Genomic DNA, 18281 nt, shown 5'->3' on the forward strand with positions numbered 1-18281 from the left:
GAATGAATAAAGGCAGCAAGTATGAATTATGTACATGTATACATGTGTATATGTTTGTGTATGTATATATAAGTATACGTTGTAATGTAAAGGTATGTATATGTGCATGTGTGGGGTATGATGGCTAGTGGCAAGTCTGTTTGCAGAAGAGTGTAAGTGTGTTTTGTGATGTGTGTAAGCTTAGGCAATTGAAGGTAAATGCAAGTAAAGTATTGGTGTTTGGAAGGAAATAGGGAGAGTATAGATTTTGCAGAACCATACAGAGTAAAACAAGAAAGAGCACTAAAATGTGTTTTGGATAGGGAGAGAAAGACTGGAAGAGATGAGAGAACTTTAATTATTTGGGACTGTCTTGGATAAGTTTATGGACAAGTAAAGAGAGATAAGGGAGAGAGCAGACGATAATGAAAGTTAGATCCAACACATGGACTTGGAATTATTCACAGAGGTCAAGAATCTAGGCTGTGGGAATGTGCTATTTTATAGGAGGAAGTGGTTTGACTATATGGAATGAAGAAAGAAATGTGTAGGAGAGATGTGGTATGGGAGGAATGAATTGATAGTGGTAGAGTGTATGAAATATAATACTTTAAGTGATTTGGGCATTTGGAAAAAATGCAAGGCGAGCAGTTTTGCAAGGAGTGTTTAATGCTACAACTAAAGGGGTTGATGTGAGAGTAAGACCACCTGTGTCATGGGGAAAGAGAGTGGAAGAATACTGGAGGGAGAGTGATGATGGAGAAATGTGTGAAATTTTGTACGCATGTAAGGACAGGGATAAGTGGACACTTTTGATGGGGTCAGGGATTGAAGGAAGAATGAGTTCAGGCCGTTGATCAGTTCACATATGAACTTTAGTGTCTGTATGGCCTTTGCTAACAGGACATTATTTTGTGGTAACATTTATGTATTTTCATAATTCCACCAGGGAAAACATATCTTTACAGTATGGATGGTATGTATTAATGAAGTAAATGAGTATTACACAGTTTTGTCAACTTTTTCATCCTCAACAATCCCTCTCAGGAAGTTTCCTGCCAGGCTATAAAATAACCCCAGGTTTCAAGGTGGACTCTGGCTTGTAGGTATTCGATTTTGATACATATCTTCTGATTTTGATTATTTACTTCGGGGCACATTGAAAATAAAGTAAATATAACAAAGGATATATCATTTTTATGTTAGATGTTGTATTTTGTTATTGTATTTCTTTTGATATTTATTGTTACAAAAGGAATTCAGTACAACAGAAACCTAATCTAGCCTAATGTACCCAACATCTTGAAAGTGATTGCTACAGAGAAATAGTTCTGCTATTTGAAACAAATTAATTAATGTAATTTTCAATGATATTGATTTTTTTTGCCTCACCCAAAATATCTATTTTTTTATTTTTTTTGTCAGGCATAGGTGAAATTGGAAAAAATGTAGCTTAGACATTGAAGCTTATTGATACAGTGGTTAAATTGATGAGAACTACTATTGACGTTTGTGTAAATATTTTATACATTTCCTTTTTCCATAGCCAGAGGTTGAACCAGTATGTGACATTCATTTTTCATTTCATTTCAAGCTAGAAGTTTCAGTTTTCTAAATTGTTTCTTACATTTTTCATATGTATATATATGTATGTGTGTGTGTGTGTATGTGTGCGTATGTGTGTGTGTGTGTGTGTGTGTGTGTGTATATATATATATATATATTATCCCTGGGGATAGGGGTGAAAGAATACTTCCCACGCATTCCTCGCGTGTCGTAGAAAGCGACTAGAGAAGACGGGAGCAGGGGGCCAGAAATCCTCCCCTCTTGTACTTTTTTAACTTTCTAAAATGGGAAACAGAAGAAAGAGTCACGCAGGGAGTGCTCATCCTCCTCGAAGGCTCAGATTGGGGTGCCTAAATGTGTGTGGATGTAACCAAGATGTGAAAAAAGGAGAGATAGGTAGTATGTTTGAGGAAAGGAACCTGGATGTTTTGGCTCTGAGTGAAACGAAGCTCAAGGGTAAAGGGGAAGAGTGGTTTGGGAAGGTCTTGGGAGTAAAGTCAGGGGTTAGTGAGAAGACAAGAGCAAGGGAAGGAGTAGCAATACTCCTGAAACAGGAGTTGTGGGAGTATGTGATAGAATGTAAGAAAGTAAATTCTCGATTAATATGGGTAAAACTGAAAGTTGATGGAGAGAGATGGGTGATTATTGGTGCATATGCACCTGGGCATGAGAAGAAAGATCATGAGAGGCAAGTGTTTTGGGAGCAGCTGAATGAGTGTGTTAGTGGTTTTGATGCACGAGACCGGGTTATAGTGATGGGTGATTTGAATGCAAAGGTGAGTAATGTGGCAGTTGAGGGAATAATTGGTATACATGGGGTGTTCAGTGTTGTAAATGGAAATGGTGAAGAGCTTGTAGATTTATGTGCTGAAAAAGGACTGATGATTGGGAATACCTGGTTTAAAAAGTGAGATATACATAAGTATACTTATGTAAGTAGGAGAGATGGCCAGAGAGCGTTATTGGATTACGTGTTAATTGACAGGCGCGCGAAAGAGAGACTTTTGGATGTTAATGTGCTGAGAGGTGCAACTGGAGGGATGTCTGATCATTATCTTGTGGAGGCTAAGGTGAAGATTTGTATGGGTTTTCAGAAAAGAAGAGTGAATGTTGGGGTGAAGAGGGTGGTGAGAGTAAGTGAGCTTGGGAAGGAGACTTGTGTGAGGAAGTACCAGGAGAGACTGAGTACAGAATGGAAAAAGGTGAGAACAATGGAAGTAGGGGGAGTGGGGGAGGAATGGGATGTATTTAGGGAATCAGTGATGGATTGCGCAAAAGATGCTTGTGGCATGAGAAGAGTGGGAGATGGGTTGATTAGAAAGGGTAGTGAGTGGTGGGATGAAGAAGTAAGAGTATTAGTGAAAGAGAAGAGAGAGGCATTTGGACGATTTTTGCAGGGAAAAAATGCAATTGAGTGGGAGATGTATAAAAGAAAGAGACAGGAGGTCAAGAGAAAGGTGCAAGAGGTGAAAAAGAGGGCAAATGAGAGTTGGGGTGAGAGAGTATCACTAAATTTTAGGGAGAATAAAAAGATGTTCTGGAAGGAGGTAAATAAAGTGCGTAAGACAAGGGAGCAAATGGGAACTTCAGTGAAGGGCGCAAATGGGGAGGTGATAACAAGTATTGGTGATGTGAGAAGGAGATGGAGTGAGTATTTTGAAGGTTTGTTGAATATGTTTGATGATAGAGTGGCAGATGTGGGGTGTTTTGGTCGAGGTGGTGTGCAAAGTGAGAGGGTTAGGGAAAATGATTTGGTAAACAGAGAAGAGGTAGTAAAAGCTTTGCGGAAGATGAAAGCCGGCAAAGCAACAGGTTTGGATGGTATTGCAGTGGAATTTATTAAAAAAGGGGGTGACTGTATTGTTGACTGGTTGGTAAGGTTATTTAATGTATGTATGACTCACGGTGAGGTGCCTGAGGATTGGCGGAATGCGTGCATAGTGCCATTGTACAAAGGCAAAGGGGATAAGAGTGAGTGCTCAAATTACAGAGGTATAAGTTTGTTGAGTATTCCTGGTAAATTATATGGGAGGGTATTGATTGAGAGGGTGAAGGCATGTACAGAGCATCAGATTGGGGAAGAGCAGTGTGGTTTCAGAAGTGGTAGAGGATGTGTGGATCAGGTGTTTGCTTTGAAGAATGTATGTGAGAAATACTTAGAGAAGCAAATGGATTTGTATGTAGCATTTATGGATCTGGAGAAGGCATATGATAGAGTTGATAGAGATGCTCTGTGGAAGGTATTAAGAATATATGGTGTGGGAGGCAAGTTGTTAGAAGCAGTGAAAAGTTTTTATCGAGGATGTAAGGCATGTGTACGTGTAGGAAGAGAGGAAAGTGATTGGTTCTCAGTGAATGAAGGTTTGCGGCAGGGGTGTGTGATGTCTCCATGCTTGTTTAATTTGTTTATGGATGGGGTTGTTAGGGAGGTGAATGCAAGAGTTTTGGAAAGAGGGGCAAGTATGAAGTCTGTTGGGGATGAGAGAGCTTGGGAAGTGTCAGTTGTTGTTCGCTGATGATACAGCGCTGGTGGCTGATTCATGTGAGAAGCTGCAGAAGCTGGTGACTGAGTTTGGTAAAGTGTGTGAAAGGAGAAAGTTAAGAGTAAATGTGAATAAGAGCAAGGTTATTAGGTACAGTAGGGTTGAGGGTCAAGTCAATTGGGAGGTGAGTTTGAATGGAGAAAAACTGGAGGAAGTGAAGTGTTTTAGATATCTGGGAGTGGATCTGGCAGCGGATGGAACCATGGAAGCGGAAGTGGATCATAGGGTGGGGGAGGGGGCGAAAATTCTGGGAGCCTTGAAGAATGTGTGGAAGTCGAGAACATTATCTCGGAAAGCAAAAATGGGTATGTTTGAAGGAATAGTGGTTCCAACAATGTTGTATGGTTGCGAGGCGTGGGCTATGGATAGAGTGGTGCGCAGGAGGATGGATGTGCTGGAAATGAGATGTTTGAGGACAATGTGTGGTGTGAGGTGGTTTGATCGAGTAAGTAACGTAAGGGTAAGAGAGATGTGTGGAAATAAAAAGAGCGTGGTTGAGAGAGCAGAAGAGGGTGTTTTGAGGTGGTTTGGGCACATGGAGAGAATGAGTGAGGAAAGGTTGACCAAGAGGATATATGTGTCGGAGGTGGAGGGAACGAGGAGAAGAGGGAGACCAAATTGGAGGTGGAAAGATGGAGTGAAAAAGATTTTGTGTGATCGGGGCCTGAACATGCAGGAGGGTGAGAGGAGGGCAAGGAATAGAGTGAATTGGAGCGATGTGGTATACCGGGGTTGATGCGCTGTCAGTGGATTGAATCAGGGCATGTGGAGCGTCTGGGGTAAAACCATGGAAAGCTGTGTAGGTATGTATATTTGCGTGTGTGGACGTATGTATATACATGTGTATGGGGGTGGGTTGGGCCATTTCTTTCGTCTGTTTCCTTGCGCTACCTCGCAAACGCAGGAGACAGCAAAAAAAAAAAAAAAAAAAAAAAACAATGATTATTGATTTTTTTGCCTCACCCAAAATATCTATTTTTTTATTTTTTTTGTCAGGCATAGGTGTGTCAGTTCATACATGTATGAAACCAAATGATATGATTTGTTGTAAGCTGTTAGAAATTCCACAACGTGCCTCACATATCAGCATGATATGGTTTAAACTTTATGGTGTGCCATTGTTTTTTGAGGATTTTGGATGTTGCAAGTAGTGTGATTTAAAAGATAAAAGATGTACCAGCATTATGGGTAGTAGATGAGGAATATTTACTGAGTGTATAGTGGAAACAAAATTTCCCTGCACTGTTCAATCATGGGAAGTGGCATAGTCATTTATGATACTGTATTGTTCTTGACAGAATCTTCCAGTGGGCAGTACACAGCTGACACACTCCAGGCACTCCTGCAGACAGCTGCACATGAGATTGAGGAGGAAACTGAGGTACTTCTTCAGCACTCATACTTTATTTTAATCTGAAGTCAGTCATTTAGTTTACTGTGCACACAAGTACCACTTGATGTTGCCTTGTGCTTATTTCAACTGATAATGTATGGTATGTGAAAGAACAAGAGGTGTATGAATTGCTTGAGAGCCACCTAGTGAGCCAGCTGTTCAGGCATGGTGCAAGAAAACCTCTTCCAAAAAACTTTCAGATTCTAGAGAAGCAGTCTTGCCCTAGAATTAGTGAAAATAGGTAACACTGCCAAGCACAGTATGGCATTATAATGCCTCACAGCCAATCAGAGGATGTATTCTTTCCTTTCTTTGATTTTCTATTCTTTGTGCAGTGTGTACTGAATTCAGGTGTATTCCCCTTTTTTGTTGCTTTAAGTGTTTAATTCATTTGGTATAACCCTACTCTTTATGTAAAAACTTTTTAGTAATCTATTTTTTGTACATAAAGTGAATCTGAAAAAGAGACGTGAATGGTATGGGATGAAAATATTTAATATATATATATTTATTTATTTATTTTGCTTTGTCGCTGTCTCCCGCATTAGTGAGGTAGTGCAAGGAAACAGACAAGAATGGCCCCACCCACCCACATACACATGTATATACATACATGTCCACACATGCACATATACATACCTATACATCTCAACTGTACAAAGGCAAAGGGGACAAAGGTGAGTGCTCAAATTACAGAGGTATAAGTTTGTTTAGTATTCCTGGGAAATTATATGGGAGGGTATTGATTGAGAGGGTGAAGGCATGTACAGAGCATCAGATTGGGGAAGAGCAGTGTGGTTTCAGAAGTGGTAAAGGATGTGTGGATCATGTGTTTGCTTTGAAGAATGTATGTGAGAAATACTTAGAAAAGCAAATGGATTTGTATGTAGCATTTATGGATCTGGAGAAGGCATATGACAGAGTTGATAGAGATGCTCTGTGGAAGGTATTAAGAATATATGGTGGGGGAGGCAAGTTGTTAGAAGCAGTGAAAAGTTTTTATCGAGGATGTAAGGCATGTGTACATGTAGGAAGAGAGGAAAGTGATTGGTTCTCAGTGAATGTAGGTTTGTGGCAGGGGTGTGTGATGTCTCCATGGTTGTTTAATTTGTTTATGGATGGGGTTGTTAGGGAGGTGAATGCAAGAGTTTTGGAAAGAGGGGCAAGTATGCAGTCTGTTGTGGATGAGAGAGCTTGGGAAGTGAGTCAGTTGTTGTTCGCTGATGATACACCGCTTGTGGCTGATTCATGTGAGAAACTGCAGAAGCTGGTGACTGAGTTTGGTAAGGGGTGTGAAAGAAGAAAGTTGAGAGTAAATGTGAATAAGAGCAAGGTTATTAGGTACAGTAGGGATGAGGGTCAAGTCACTTGGGAGTTAAGTTTGAATGGAGAAAAACTGGAAGAAGTGAAGTTTTTTAGATATCTGGGAGTGGATTTGGCAGCGGATGGAACCATGGAAGCGGAAGTGAATCATAGGGTGGGGGAGGGGGCGAAAATTCTGGGAGCCTTGAAGAATGTGTGGAAGTCGAGAACATTATCTCAGAAAGCAAAAATGGGTATGTTTGAAGGAGTAGTGGTTCCAACAATGTTGTATGGTTGCGAGGCGTGGGCTATGGATAGAGTTGTGCGGGGGAGGGTGGATGTGCTGGAAATGAGATGTTTGAGGACAATGTGTGGTGTGAGGTGGTTTGATCGAGTAAGTAATAATAGGGTAAGAGAGATGTGTGGTAATAAAAAGAGTGTGGTTGAGAGAGCAGAAGAGGGTGTTTTGAAATGGTTTGGTCACATGGAGAGAATGAGTGAGGAAAGATTGACAAAGAGGATATATTTGTCAGAGGTGGAGGGAACGAGGAGAAGTGGGAGACCAAATTGGAGGTACAAAGATGGAGTGAAGAAGATTTTGAGTGATCGGGGTCTGAACATGCTGGAGGGTGAAAGGCGTGCAAGGAATAGAGTGAATTGGAACGATGTGGTATACCGGGGTCGACGTGCTGTCAATGGATTGAACCAGGGCATGTGAAGCGTCTGGGGTAAACCATGGAAAGTTCTGTGGGGCCTGGATGTGGAAAGGGAGCTGTGGTTTCGGTGCATTATTACATGACAGCTAGAGACTGAGTGTGAACGAATGGGGCCTTTGTTTTTTCCTAGCGCTACCTCGCACACATGAGGGGGGAGGGGGTTGTTATTTCATGTGTGGCGAGGTGGCGATGGGAATGAATAAAGGCAGACAGTATGAATTATGTACGTGTATATATGTATATGTCTGTGTGTGTATATATATGTATACGTTGAGATGTATAGGTGTGTATATTTGCATGTGTGGATGTGTATGTATATACATGTGTATGTAGGTGGGTTGGGCCATTCTTTCGTCTGTTTCCTTGCGCTACCTCGCTAACGCGGGAGACAGCGACAAAGCAAAATAAATAAAATATAAATACATCTCAATGTATACATATATATATACACACACAGACATACATATATACACATGTACATAATTCATACTGTCTGCCTTTTATTCATTCCCATCGCCACCCCGCCACACATGAAATAACAACCTCCTCCCCCCCCACATGTGCGCGAGTTAGCGCTAGGAAAAGACAACAAAGGCCACATTTGTTCACACTCAGTTTCTAACTGTCATGTAATAATGCACCGAAAACCACAGCTCCCTTTCCACATCCAGGCCCCACAGAACTTTCCATGTTTTAACCCAGACACTTCACATGCTCTGGTTTAATCCATTGACAGCATGTCGACCCCGGTATACCACATCGTTCCAGTTCGCTCTATTCCTTGCACGCCTTTCACCCTCCTGCATGTTCAGGCCCCGATCACTCAAAATCTTTTTCACTCCATCTTTCCACCTCCAGTTTGGTCTCCCACTTCTCGTTCCCTCTACCTCTGACACATATATCCTCTTGGTCAATCTTTTCTCTCTCATTCTCTCCATGTGACCAAACCATTTCAAAACACCCTCTTCTGCTCTCTCAACCACACTTTTTATTACCACACATCTCTCTTTCCATATTATTACTTACCCGATCAAACCACCTCACACCACATATTGTCCTCATACATCTCATTTTCAGCACATCCACCCTCCTCCGCACAACTCTATCCATAGCCCACGCCTCACAACCATATAACGTTGTTGGAACCACTATTCCTTCAAACACACCCATTTTTGCTTTCTGAGATAATGTTCTTGACTTCCACACATTCTTCAACGCTCCCAGAACTTTCGCCCCTTCCCCCACCCTATGATTCACTTCCGCTTCCATGGTTCTATCCGCTGCCAAATCCACTCCCAGATATCTAAAACACTTCACTTCCTCCAGTTTTTCTCCTTACAAACTTACCTCCCAGTTGACTTGTCCCTCAACCCTACTGTACCAAATAACCTTGCTTTTATTTTTATTACCCAGTAGCCCATTTCATCTCAGCAAAGTTGGCATCAAAATTGCACATCTGCTCTTTAATTGTCATGCCAGATCCTTCCATCCGCATATTTTTCCAAGGTTTTCCTTGACCACTTCATATGCCCTTGGTCAGCACATCAACAGCACTTAATCTGTCATATAGTACTCTGGTGTAATTCATTATGTTTTGTGTCCCCCTGAATGTTCAGGTCCTAATACCCCAGAGCTTTCCTTTCATCTCTACTTTTGACACATAGATCTTTTTAATCAGTGTAATTTTGCTCATCCTCTCCATATATCCCAATCATTTCAGCACGCTCCAGTTAGCCTTCTCTAGTAAACTACACTTTCTACTAAAACTATCACTTGATGTCCTTAAAATAATTAGCCTGCCTCACACTATATATTGTCCATGGTAATTTTATTTCCAACCTTCCAACACATCTACCCTCGTCTCTTCTTTTTGAGGGAGTGGAGTGCTTAAGGTACCTGATATTGGATGTGGCAGTGGAGAAAACTCTTGAGGCTAAAGTGAGTTAATGGTGGAAGAGGGACTAAGATCCTGGATGTATTTAGGAGTGTGTGGAAGGAGAGGTCATTGTCTGGTAGGGCAAAGATTGGTATGTTTAAAAGGTATAGTAGTCCCAGTAATGTTGTATGGATGTGAGTTTTGGGACTTGCATGCAGAAGAAAGGAAGTGAACATGTAAATGAAGTGCTTAGGGATGTGTGGTGTGAGGCAGGATGATTGTTCAAGGGACAGCAAGAGAAGGTTGAGGTAGTATGTGCAGTCTGAGGGAGAAAGCTGACTTAGGAATATTTGACTAGAGAGGTGGAAAGAAAATTAAGAATTTGGGATTTGTGGTACAGAAAGTATGGACATTGTGGTGCATAATAATCAGATTACTTTCTCAGCTGTTTGATAACCTCCAAGTTAATATATCTAGGACATTTCCCAAACTTTTCTAGATTGTTGTTATATCAAAAAATTATAATCTTTTGATAGATAATGTGTTTTAGGTTTTGCTCTTTGCTTATAATTACTATTTAACTTGTCTCATATTTTCATTCAGTCTTGTGATTGTTGTCATATTACCATTTTTTTTTCAGAATCTTGTCCAGTCCTTCCTCGACAAGCAACAAGATGTAGATGATTTTCTCTCTGAATTCCTGTCCAAAAGGAAAACAGCACACTTAAGGCGGATTAAAGCAGAAAAGATTGGGGATATCATAAGCCAACAAAGTAGCACACATAGCTCGCCATATGCCGCCCAGCCTTCAGCTGGTGGAGGTGTTGGTTATGCAGCCAATCAATGGTCTTCACCATATCCCACACAGCCCATGAATATGCCCATGCCAGGGTATCTGTAATTTAGTGAACATAGCTGTTAGGATAAGATTAATGATTTTTATAAGTTCATGATGGCACATGGAATGTAGTCATTACTATGAATCTAAGAATCATACTAACTGCTAATAATGATTCAGATATATGAGAGGCTTAAAATCCTTTTGCTTCAGGTACTTTTAGTGATTTTCTGTTTTGTTAAGTATGTTAGAATCATGCATATTGTGTAATTAACACGTTAAAGCAGAAAAATGTCATTAGTCGGTGGATTGGCTCGGTAATCCTTGTTTGAATTTTAAAGCTGCTGTTATATAGCTGAGAAATATCACTACACTTTGTATATTTGCTGTAAAGATTCCAGCTTTAGTAAAAGAAAAGTTGCACTAACTATGAAGATAAGCCAGATAGATCTTATACAGGACAAGCCTAAAAGGTTTTAAGAGACATTATACATATTATCATGTAAGTGTTCAGGTAGAGCTTTGTGCCACCATCCTGTGCTGCACATTTTTCTGTTACCTTTGAAATAATATCTTGGTTCTAGGATGTCATGAGGCAGTTTACTTTATAGCAAATGTGATGACTTACAATTGTTATTGGGAAGATTCTGTATGCAAAAATATGATAGATATGAAAATGATATATTACTCCCTGCTTGAGAAGTCCCTTCTGTCTTTACGAGACTCCTGCCTCACTCACGACCACAGGTAATGTGTTGCAATGTTGTGTGTATGCCTCACTACCACAGGTGATGTGTGTATGCTTCTCTCACTTGGATGTGGCTTTTCTTATTGTTCCTGGGGCTACCTCAGTAATGCAGGAAATGGCAATCAAATATGATGAAATATTTAATTGCCATTCATGCTCCCAACAGAAACTCCTACGCACACATATCACCATCCTTGTAACCTGTAGTTCCATTGGTTGGCTGTCTTATGGAAGCCCTATAGAAGAGACTACTGTTGCAGGAGGGTAAGGTTTAATGTTTTTCAGTTTTTGTTTATACATTGCCATAGTCATGCCATTAGGTTTGTTTATCATGCAGTCGAACTTACTATTGTCATGAAGCTGCCTAGGTATTGTAGCTGTAGGCACAATAGATATTCACTGTGACAAAATCTTCATTGAAAAAAAAATGTTGATTTGGTGTGTATCATTCAAAAGCTTTTTTTTTCTGAAAACAATGGTACACAGAGTTATATGTTAATTACTTTCACAAGTGAAATTATCAAATAAATACTGTAAATGGTCAGGCTGGAGTTCATGTTATAGAGACTTGCCTTGGCCATTGCCTTGAGGGAGTTTCCAAAGAAAAAGGGCATCAGAGATGTAGATAGATAGATAGTTCAGGCTGCAACACTGCCAGGCATATAATGCATCCTTCCTTATGGATCTCTCAATGCAATCATGTTATAATTACCAAAAATGTGTGTTCCATTATTTTTACATATCCTTTTTTCTTTTATACTTGATAACCATTTCCTGCATTAGTGAGGTAGTGCCAGGAACAGATAAAGAAAGGTCTCATCTGATCACTTGCATTGCCATTTCCTACATTAGCAAGGTAGTGCTAGGAACAGATGAAGAAAGGCCTCATTTGCCTGCTTACATTCTCGAGCTGTCGTGTAATTATGCAAAACCACAGCTCCCTATCTATACAGGCCCCACAGACCTTTCCCTGGGTTACCCTTGATGTTTCACATGCCCTCTATGTTTACTATACAGGACTTAAATTGAATGGATGAAAAGGAAAATGAATATGCTGAAACAGGATTTTTTTTATTACAAGCTAAAAAAAAAAAAATTATGGAAGAATAAAAACCTAAACTTTTCTTTTTACAAAGTATAGTAGTATTTGTACACACTTCAGAATATGAACCAGCTGTAGGACTACTTTTTCAAAGAAATAAGTTACTTTCACTTTCAAATAGCCACAACAAAAACCTTCAAAAGATAAGTGAATTGTAAAGAGATGCAGAATTCATTAAAACATTTTTATGCAGTACTTTATATGTATGTATATATATATATATAAAACTATAGTTAGATTTTTATCACCGTTTCTCAAGTTTACTTTAACAGTGCATCACTATGTACATCTTTTGAACAAAATAAATATATATATATATATATATATATATATATATATATATATATATATATATATATAGACCAAGACTGCAAATTCAGCATTCAACAGCTTGTTACTAACGTTTTCAACTTGTCTAGTGATTCTCTTATACTGCTGAGGTGGATTCCAATAAGCTGGCCAGAGTTCATTGCACGGAGGGGTAGAACCAAAATTGAGTAGAAACCAGTAGTGGAATTCTTATGTATACAGTAACAACATAAAATGTTCTGTTACTGTATATATGAGGAGGATTATACTGCTGGTTTCTACTTGAGGTTGGTTCTACCACAAGATGAACTTTGTCCAGCTTATTGGTAATTTACCTCAGCAACATGTTAGAATCATTAGAGAAGTTAAGAAACTGATAAATGCTGAATTATTGACCAATAATGAAACATTTGAGAGATCTCCTGGCTAGATACAAATACACACACACACTCTATATATATATATATATATTTTCTTTCTTTTCTTTTAAACTATTCGCCATTTCCCGCGTTAGCGAGGTAGCATTAAGAACAGAGGACTGGGCCTTTGAGGGAATACCCTCACCTGGCCCAATTCTCTGTTCCTTCTTTTGGAAAAAAAAAAAAAACGAGAGGGGAGGATTTCCAGCCCCCCGCTCCCTCCCCTTTTAGTCGCCTTCTACGACACGCAGGGAATACGTGGGAAGTATTCTTAATCCCCTATCCCCAGGGATCCATATATATATATATATATATATTAATCACTTTCCTGCATTAGTAAGGTAACACCAGGAAACAGATGAAGAAAGACCCATCCACTTGTATACATACAAATATTTTTACTTATATATTCACCATTGCCCACATTGTTGAGGTAGCATCAAGAACAGATGACTGAGCCTTAGAGGGAAAAGATTTATATGTACATATAGGTGTGTATCTTAATTCATATTGTGTGCAAATATAAATTTCTAAAACAATAGGATTCAGAATTGAAGATATGATATACATAATGTAATTCTTCCTATCTCTGTATTGCAAAGAAACTAACCTAAAGTTTGCAAGCAGATAATATTTTTTTTCTTGGAAGTTTCAAATCTATTCCTAGTGCTATGTCACAAGTAAAGAAAAATAAAATGTATTCAATGGTTGTCTACCAACCATAAACACAACACTTACACTATGAAGCAAAGTTCCTCTTTAATGCACCTCATTCAGTTCTCTGCATCATCACTAGTCCCCCTCATACCCAAAATAGTACATCAATAACTGCTTACCCCAACCTTACAGATCTACCCACCCTAACAAAAATGCAGGCAAAATATATACACAGTGGAATTACTTAGCAAACACTTGACTGCCTTCCAAGCTCAGTCTTAAACACTACTCCACCAAGCATACACCTATCTAAAACCACATTTCCTAGTAATGCAAGAGATTTTGCAGCAAATATTCAAAGACCAAGAACCTTATTAATGGAGCATAAAGTTTTTTAACCAACTAAAATGTTCGTTCTTAAGATGACATACAGCAAATAATCTGAAGACATTAAGAAATACACGAATGAAATCCATAATTATTTTTGTATGTAATGGTTCTTGGTAACACTTCGACCCCAGAATCTTATTCAGCAGAATACATAACATGGAAAGCACATCTATTTTTTTAAGAAAAAGGCCAAAAACTGTTTCATGAAAATCATTTAAAATAATAAGCTTTAATAATTATGTAATACTTGAGGGCTATGTGAAATTTTTTTCATAATCATTGACCATATTAGCAAGGTAGCACCAGGAACTGAAGAAGAAAGGCTGCGGTCACTTGCATACAATCCTCAGCTCCCTGAAATATATTAAATCATATTTATTTATTTATTATTTTGCTTTGTCGCTGTCCCCCGCGTTAGCGAAGCAGCGCAAGGAAACAGACGAAAGAATGGCCCCACCTACTCACATCCACATGTATATACATTTCAATGTATACATATATATATATATACACACAGACACATATATACACATGTACATAATTCATACTGTCTGCCTTTATTAACTCCCATCTCCACCTCGCCACACATGGAATAACAACCCCCTCCCCCCCATGTGTGCGAGGTAGTGCTAGGAAAAGACAACAAAGCCCCCATTCATTCACACTCAGTCTCTAGCTGTCATGTAATAATGCACCGAAACCACAGGCCCCATAGAACTTTCCATGGTTTACCCCAGACGCTTCACGTGCCCTGGTTCACTCCATTGACAGGACGTCGACCCCGGTATACCACATCATTCCAATTCACTCTATTCCTTGCACGCCTTTCACCCTCCTGCATGTTCAGGCCCCGATCACAAAATCTTTTCACTCCATCTTTCCACCTCCAATTTGGTCTCCCACTTCTCCTCGCTCCCTCCACCTCTGACACATATATCCTCTTTGTCAATCTTTCCACACTCATTCTCTCCATGTGACCAAACCATTTCAAAACACCCTCTTCTGCTCTCTCAACCACACTCTTTTTATTACCACACAACTCTCTTACCCTATTATTACTTACTCGATCAAACCATCTCACACCTAATATTGTCCTCAAACATCTCATTTCCAGCACATCCACCCTCCTCTGCACAACTCTGCCCATGCCTCACAACCATACAACATTGTTGGAACCACTATTCCTTTAAACATACCCATTTTTGCTTTCCGAGATAATGTTCTCGACTTCCACAAATTCTTCAATGCTCACAGAATTTTTGTCCCCTCCCCCACCCTATGATTCACTTCCGCTGCCAAATCCACTCCCAAATATCTAAAACACTTCACTTCCTCCAGTTTTTCTCCATTCAAACTTACCTCCCAACTGACTTGACCCTCAACCCTACTGTACCTAATAACCTCGCTCATTCACATTTACTCTCAACTTTCTTCTTTTACACACTTTACCAAACTCAGTCACCAGCTTCTGCAGTTTCTCACATGAATCAGCCACCAGTGCTGTATCATCAGCGAACAACAACCTGACTCACTTCCCAAGCTCTCATCCACAACAGACTGCATACTTGCCCCTCTTTCCAAAACTCTTGCATTCACCTCCCTAACAACCCCATCCATAAACAAATTAAACAACCATGGAGACATCACACACCCCTGCCGCAAACCTACATTCGCTGAGAACCAATCACTTTCCTCTCTTCCTACACGTACACATCCTCTATAAAAACTTTTCACTGTTTCTAACAACTTGCCTCTCACTCCATATATTCTTAATACCTTCCACCAAGCATCTCTATCATATGCCTTCTCCAGATCCATAAATGCTACATACAAATCCATTTGCTTTTCTAAGTATTTCTCACATACATTCTTCAAAGGAAACACCTGATCCACACGTCCTCTACCACTTCTGAAACCACACTGCTCTTCGCCAATCTGATACTCTGTACATGCCTTCACCCCCTCAATCAATACCCTCCCATATAATTTCCCAGGAATACTCAACAAACTTATACCTCTGTAATTTGAGCACTCACTCTTATCCCCTTTGCCTTTGTATAATGGCACTACGCAAGCATTCCGCCAATCCTCAGGCACCTCACCATGAGTCATACATACATTAAATAACCTTACCAACCAGTCAACAATACGGTCACCCCCTTTTTTAATAAATTCCACTGCAATACCATCCAAACCCGCTGCCTTGCCGGCTTTCATCTTCCGCAAAGCTTTTATTACCTCCTCTCTGTTTACCAAATCATTTTCCCTAACCCTCTCACTTTGCACACCACCTCGACCAAAACACCCTATATCTGCCACTCTATCATCAAACACATTCAACAAACCTCCAAAATACTCACTCCATCTCCTTCTCACATCACCACTACTTGTTATCACCTCCCCATTTGCCCCCTTCACTGAAGTTCCCATTTGTTCCCTTGTCTTACGCACTTTATTTACCTCCTTCCAAAACATCTTTTTATTTTCCCTAAAATTTAATGATACTCTCTCACCCCAACTCTCATTTGCCCTCTTTTTCACCTCTTGCACCTTTCTCTTGACCTCCTGCCTCTTTCTTTTATACATCCACTCATTTGCATTATTAATCATATATAAAACGTAATTTTAACCCCAAAGCCTAATCATGAAAAATACTAAAGCCAAAATTTTAAAGGAAACCTGCAGGAACCTCTCGATTTATGCGAGTTACATTCTTGAAAAAGGACTTGTAAATCAATGTACATAATGGAGGATGGGGGGTTTCATTATTAAGACTAATGATTATTATACCAGATAAAACTGAACATACTAAACAAAATAAAATACTATAGTACAGATGTTCCATAATCAAATCGTGAATATGAAGTTGCACTGATTAATGCTTCACTATTGTTCCTTTCCTTGATCTCTGCTCTATCATGAATAGGGGAACACAGAATTTGGTGCCTGAGATATTAAACTTTTTAGGTAAATTTTTGATCACTAATTCTAAATATGCCATTAGTTTTCCTATATCAGCTCTGTTTACCAAAATATGATATACCCCGAATTGCTATGCATACAACCGATCAGGCACAAGCATTGATGACTACAAATCATTATTGTTGCTTTTTTGATAAAAGAAATGGCTTCATTCAATAAGAATTTGATTAAATTGCATCCACAGAATCAGATAATGGTGAAACAAGCATAGTTATATTTCAATGATACAACATTCATTTACTCACACATCTCATAAAAGTTGCACTTCAAAGACGCTGAATGGTCCAGCAGTAATCTGCCATCATATGGGTGTCCCAGTCACCCTGGTATCTTCCATGGTTTTAAACCTTAATGGAATCATTCACCCTGTTCCTCACTTAGTTCACCAAGGTTGTCTGGGAAATGATCCAAGTGTCTGTGGAGGTAATGACTTTGATGCTAAATCCTTGCAACCAGAGTGAATGAAGGCCATGCGTCTGGCTCAGCATTGTTCATTGAATGTTGGAAATGTGTCTTTCTTGAGTTCCCTGATTTATGGCCTGTCGAAAATACCTGCCTTCAGCTTCTCCATGCTCAGCGCTGGAAATTTTCTGCATATATATAGTCAAAACAGTCCCCTTCTTTGTTCAAAGCCTTCACAAACTTTTTCATTAAACCTAATGTGATGTGCAGTGGTGGTAAAATTATCTTATCTCTGTCAGGCAAAGGCTCTACAATTACAAAAAATGTGTGAAGCCCATGTCTTATCTTGGTCCCCTAATTGTATTTTGAAATAGCTTAAGTATGCCCTTTTCATTAAATCAGAAATGGATTTTATCTGTTCCATGAATGTGTACTCTCTACAAATACAGAGCAAAAGCTGCTAGAAGGAAATGAAGATCATAGTCTTCAGTGGCATGAATATACCTAGAATCAGGCACCAAAAAAACTTAATTTTTTCCCCACTGGCATCACCATTGCCAGTTTATCCATTCCCGTCTCCACCCCGCCACACATGAAATAACATCCCCCCCCCCTCCAGCTAGGCAGCAGCACCAGGGAAAAAAAAAAAAAAAAAAAAAAAAAAAAAAAAAAAAAGGCCACAGTCGTTCACACTCAGTCTCTAGCTGTCATGTGTAATGTGCCGAAACCATAGCTCCCTTTCCACATCCAGGCCCCACAGACCTTTCCATGGTTTACCCCAGATGCTTCACAAGCCCTGGTTCAATCCAATAACAGCACGTTGACCCGGGTATACTACATCATTCTAATTCACTCTATTTGCGCACCTTTCACCCTCCTGTATGTTCAGGCCCTGATCACTCAAAATCTTTTTCACTCCATCCTTCCACCTCCAATCTGGTCTCCTGCTTCTTCTTCCTTCCACTTCTGACACATATATCTTCTTTGTCAATCTTTCCTCACTCATTCTCTTCATGTGTCTGAACCACTTCAACACACCCTCTTCTGCTCTCTCAACCA

General features: G+C 39.6%; 2 protein-coding genes across 15 annotated transcripts in view; one reads left to right on the forward strand and one right to left on the reverse strand.

Annotated features, from left to right (window-relative positions):
- Window positions 1-11688, forward strand: part of LOC139754216 (vacuolar protein sorting-associated protein 37B-like) — a 61171-nt gene extending 49483 nt beyond the window's left edge. For all 5 annotated transcript variants that reach the window (XM_071671489.1, XM_071671490.1, XM_071671492.1 and 2 more), the window contains exons 5-6: window positions 5387-5469; window positions 10016-11688. In XM_071671489.1, coding sequence (XP_071527590.1) covers window positions 5387-5469; window positions 10016-10276 — 344 coding nt within the window. In that variant the 3' untranslated portion in view covers window positions 10277-11688. The remainder of the gene's footprint in view (window positions 1-5386; window positions 5470-10015) is intronic.
- Window positions 11689-12020: 332 nt separating this feature from the next.
- The window catches only part of LOC139754214 (uncharacterized), a 436361-nt gene continuing 430100 nt past the window's right edge, over window positions 12021-18281 (reverse strand). For 8 of the 10 annotated variants that reach the window (XM_071671468.1, XM_071671476.1, XM_071671466.1 and 5 more), the window contains one exon: window positions 12021-14192. The gene's annotated coding sequence lies outside the window, so the exon portion shown is untranslated. Of the gene's footprint in view, window positions 17236-18281 lie in introns of all 10 variants that reach the window. The other 2 variants (XM_071671474.1, XM_071671472.1) reach the window with 2 other exon arrangements.

Source organism: Panulirus ornatus, chromosome 16 (assembly GCF_036320965.1).
Source record: "Panulirus ornatus isolate Po-2019 chromosome 16, ASM3632096v1, whole genome shotgun sequence".
Taxonomy (NCBI): Eukaryota; Metazoa; Arthropoda; class Malacostraca; order Decapoda; family Palinuridae; genus Panulirus; species Panulirus ornatus.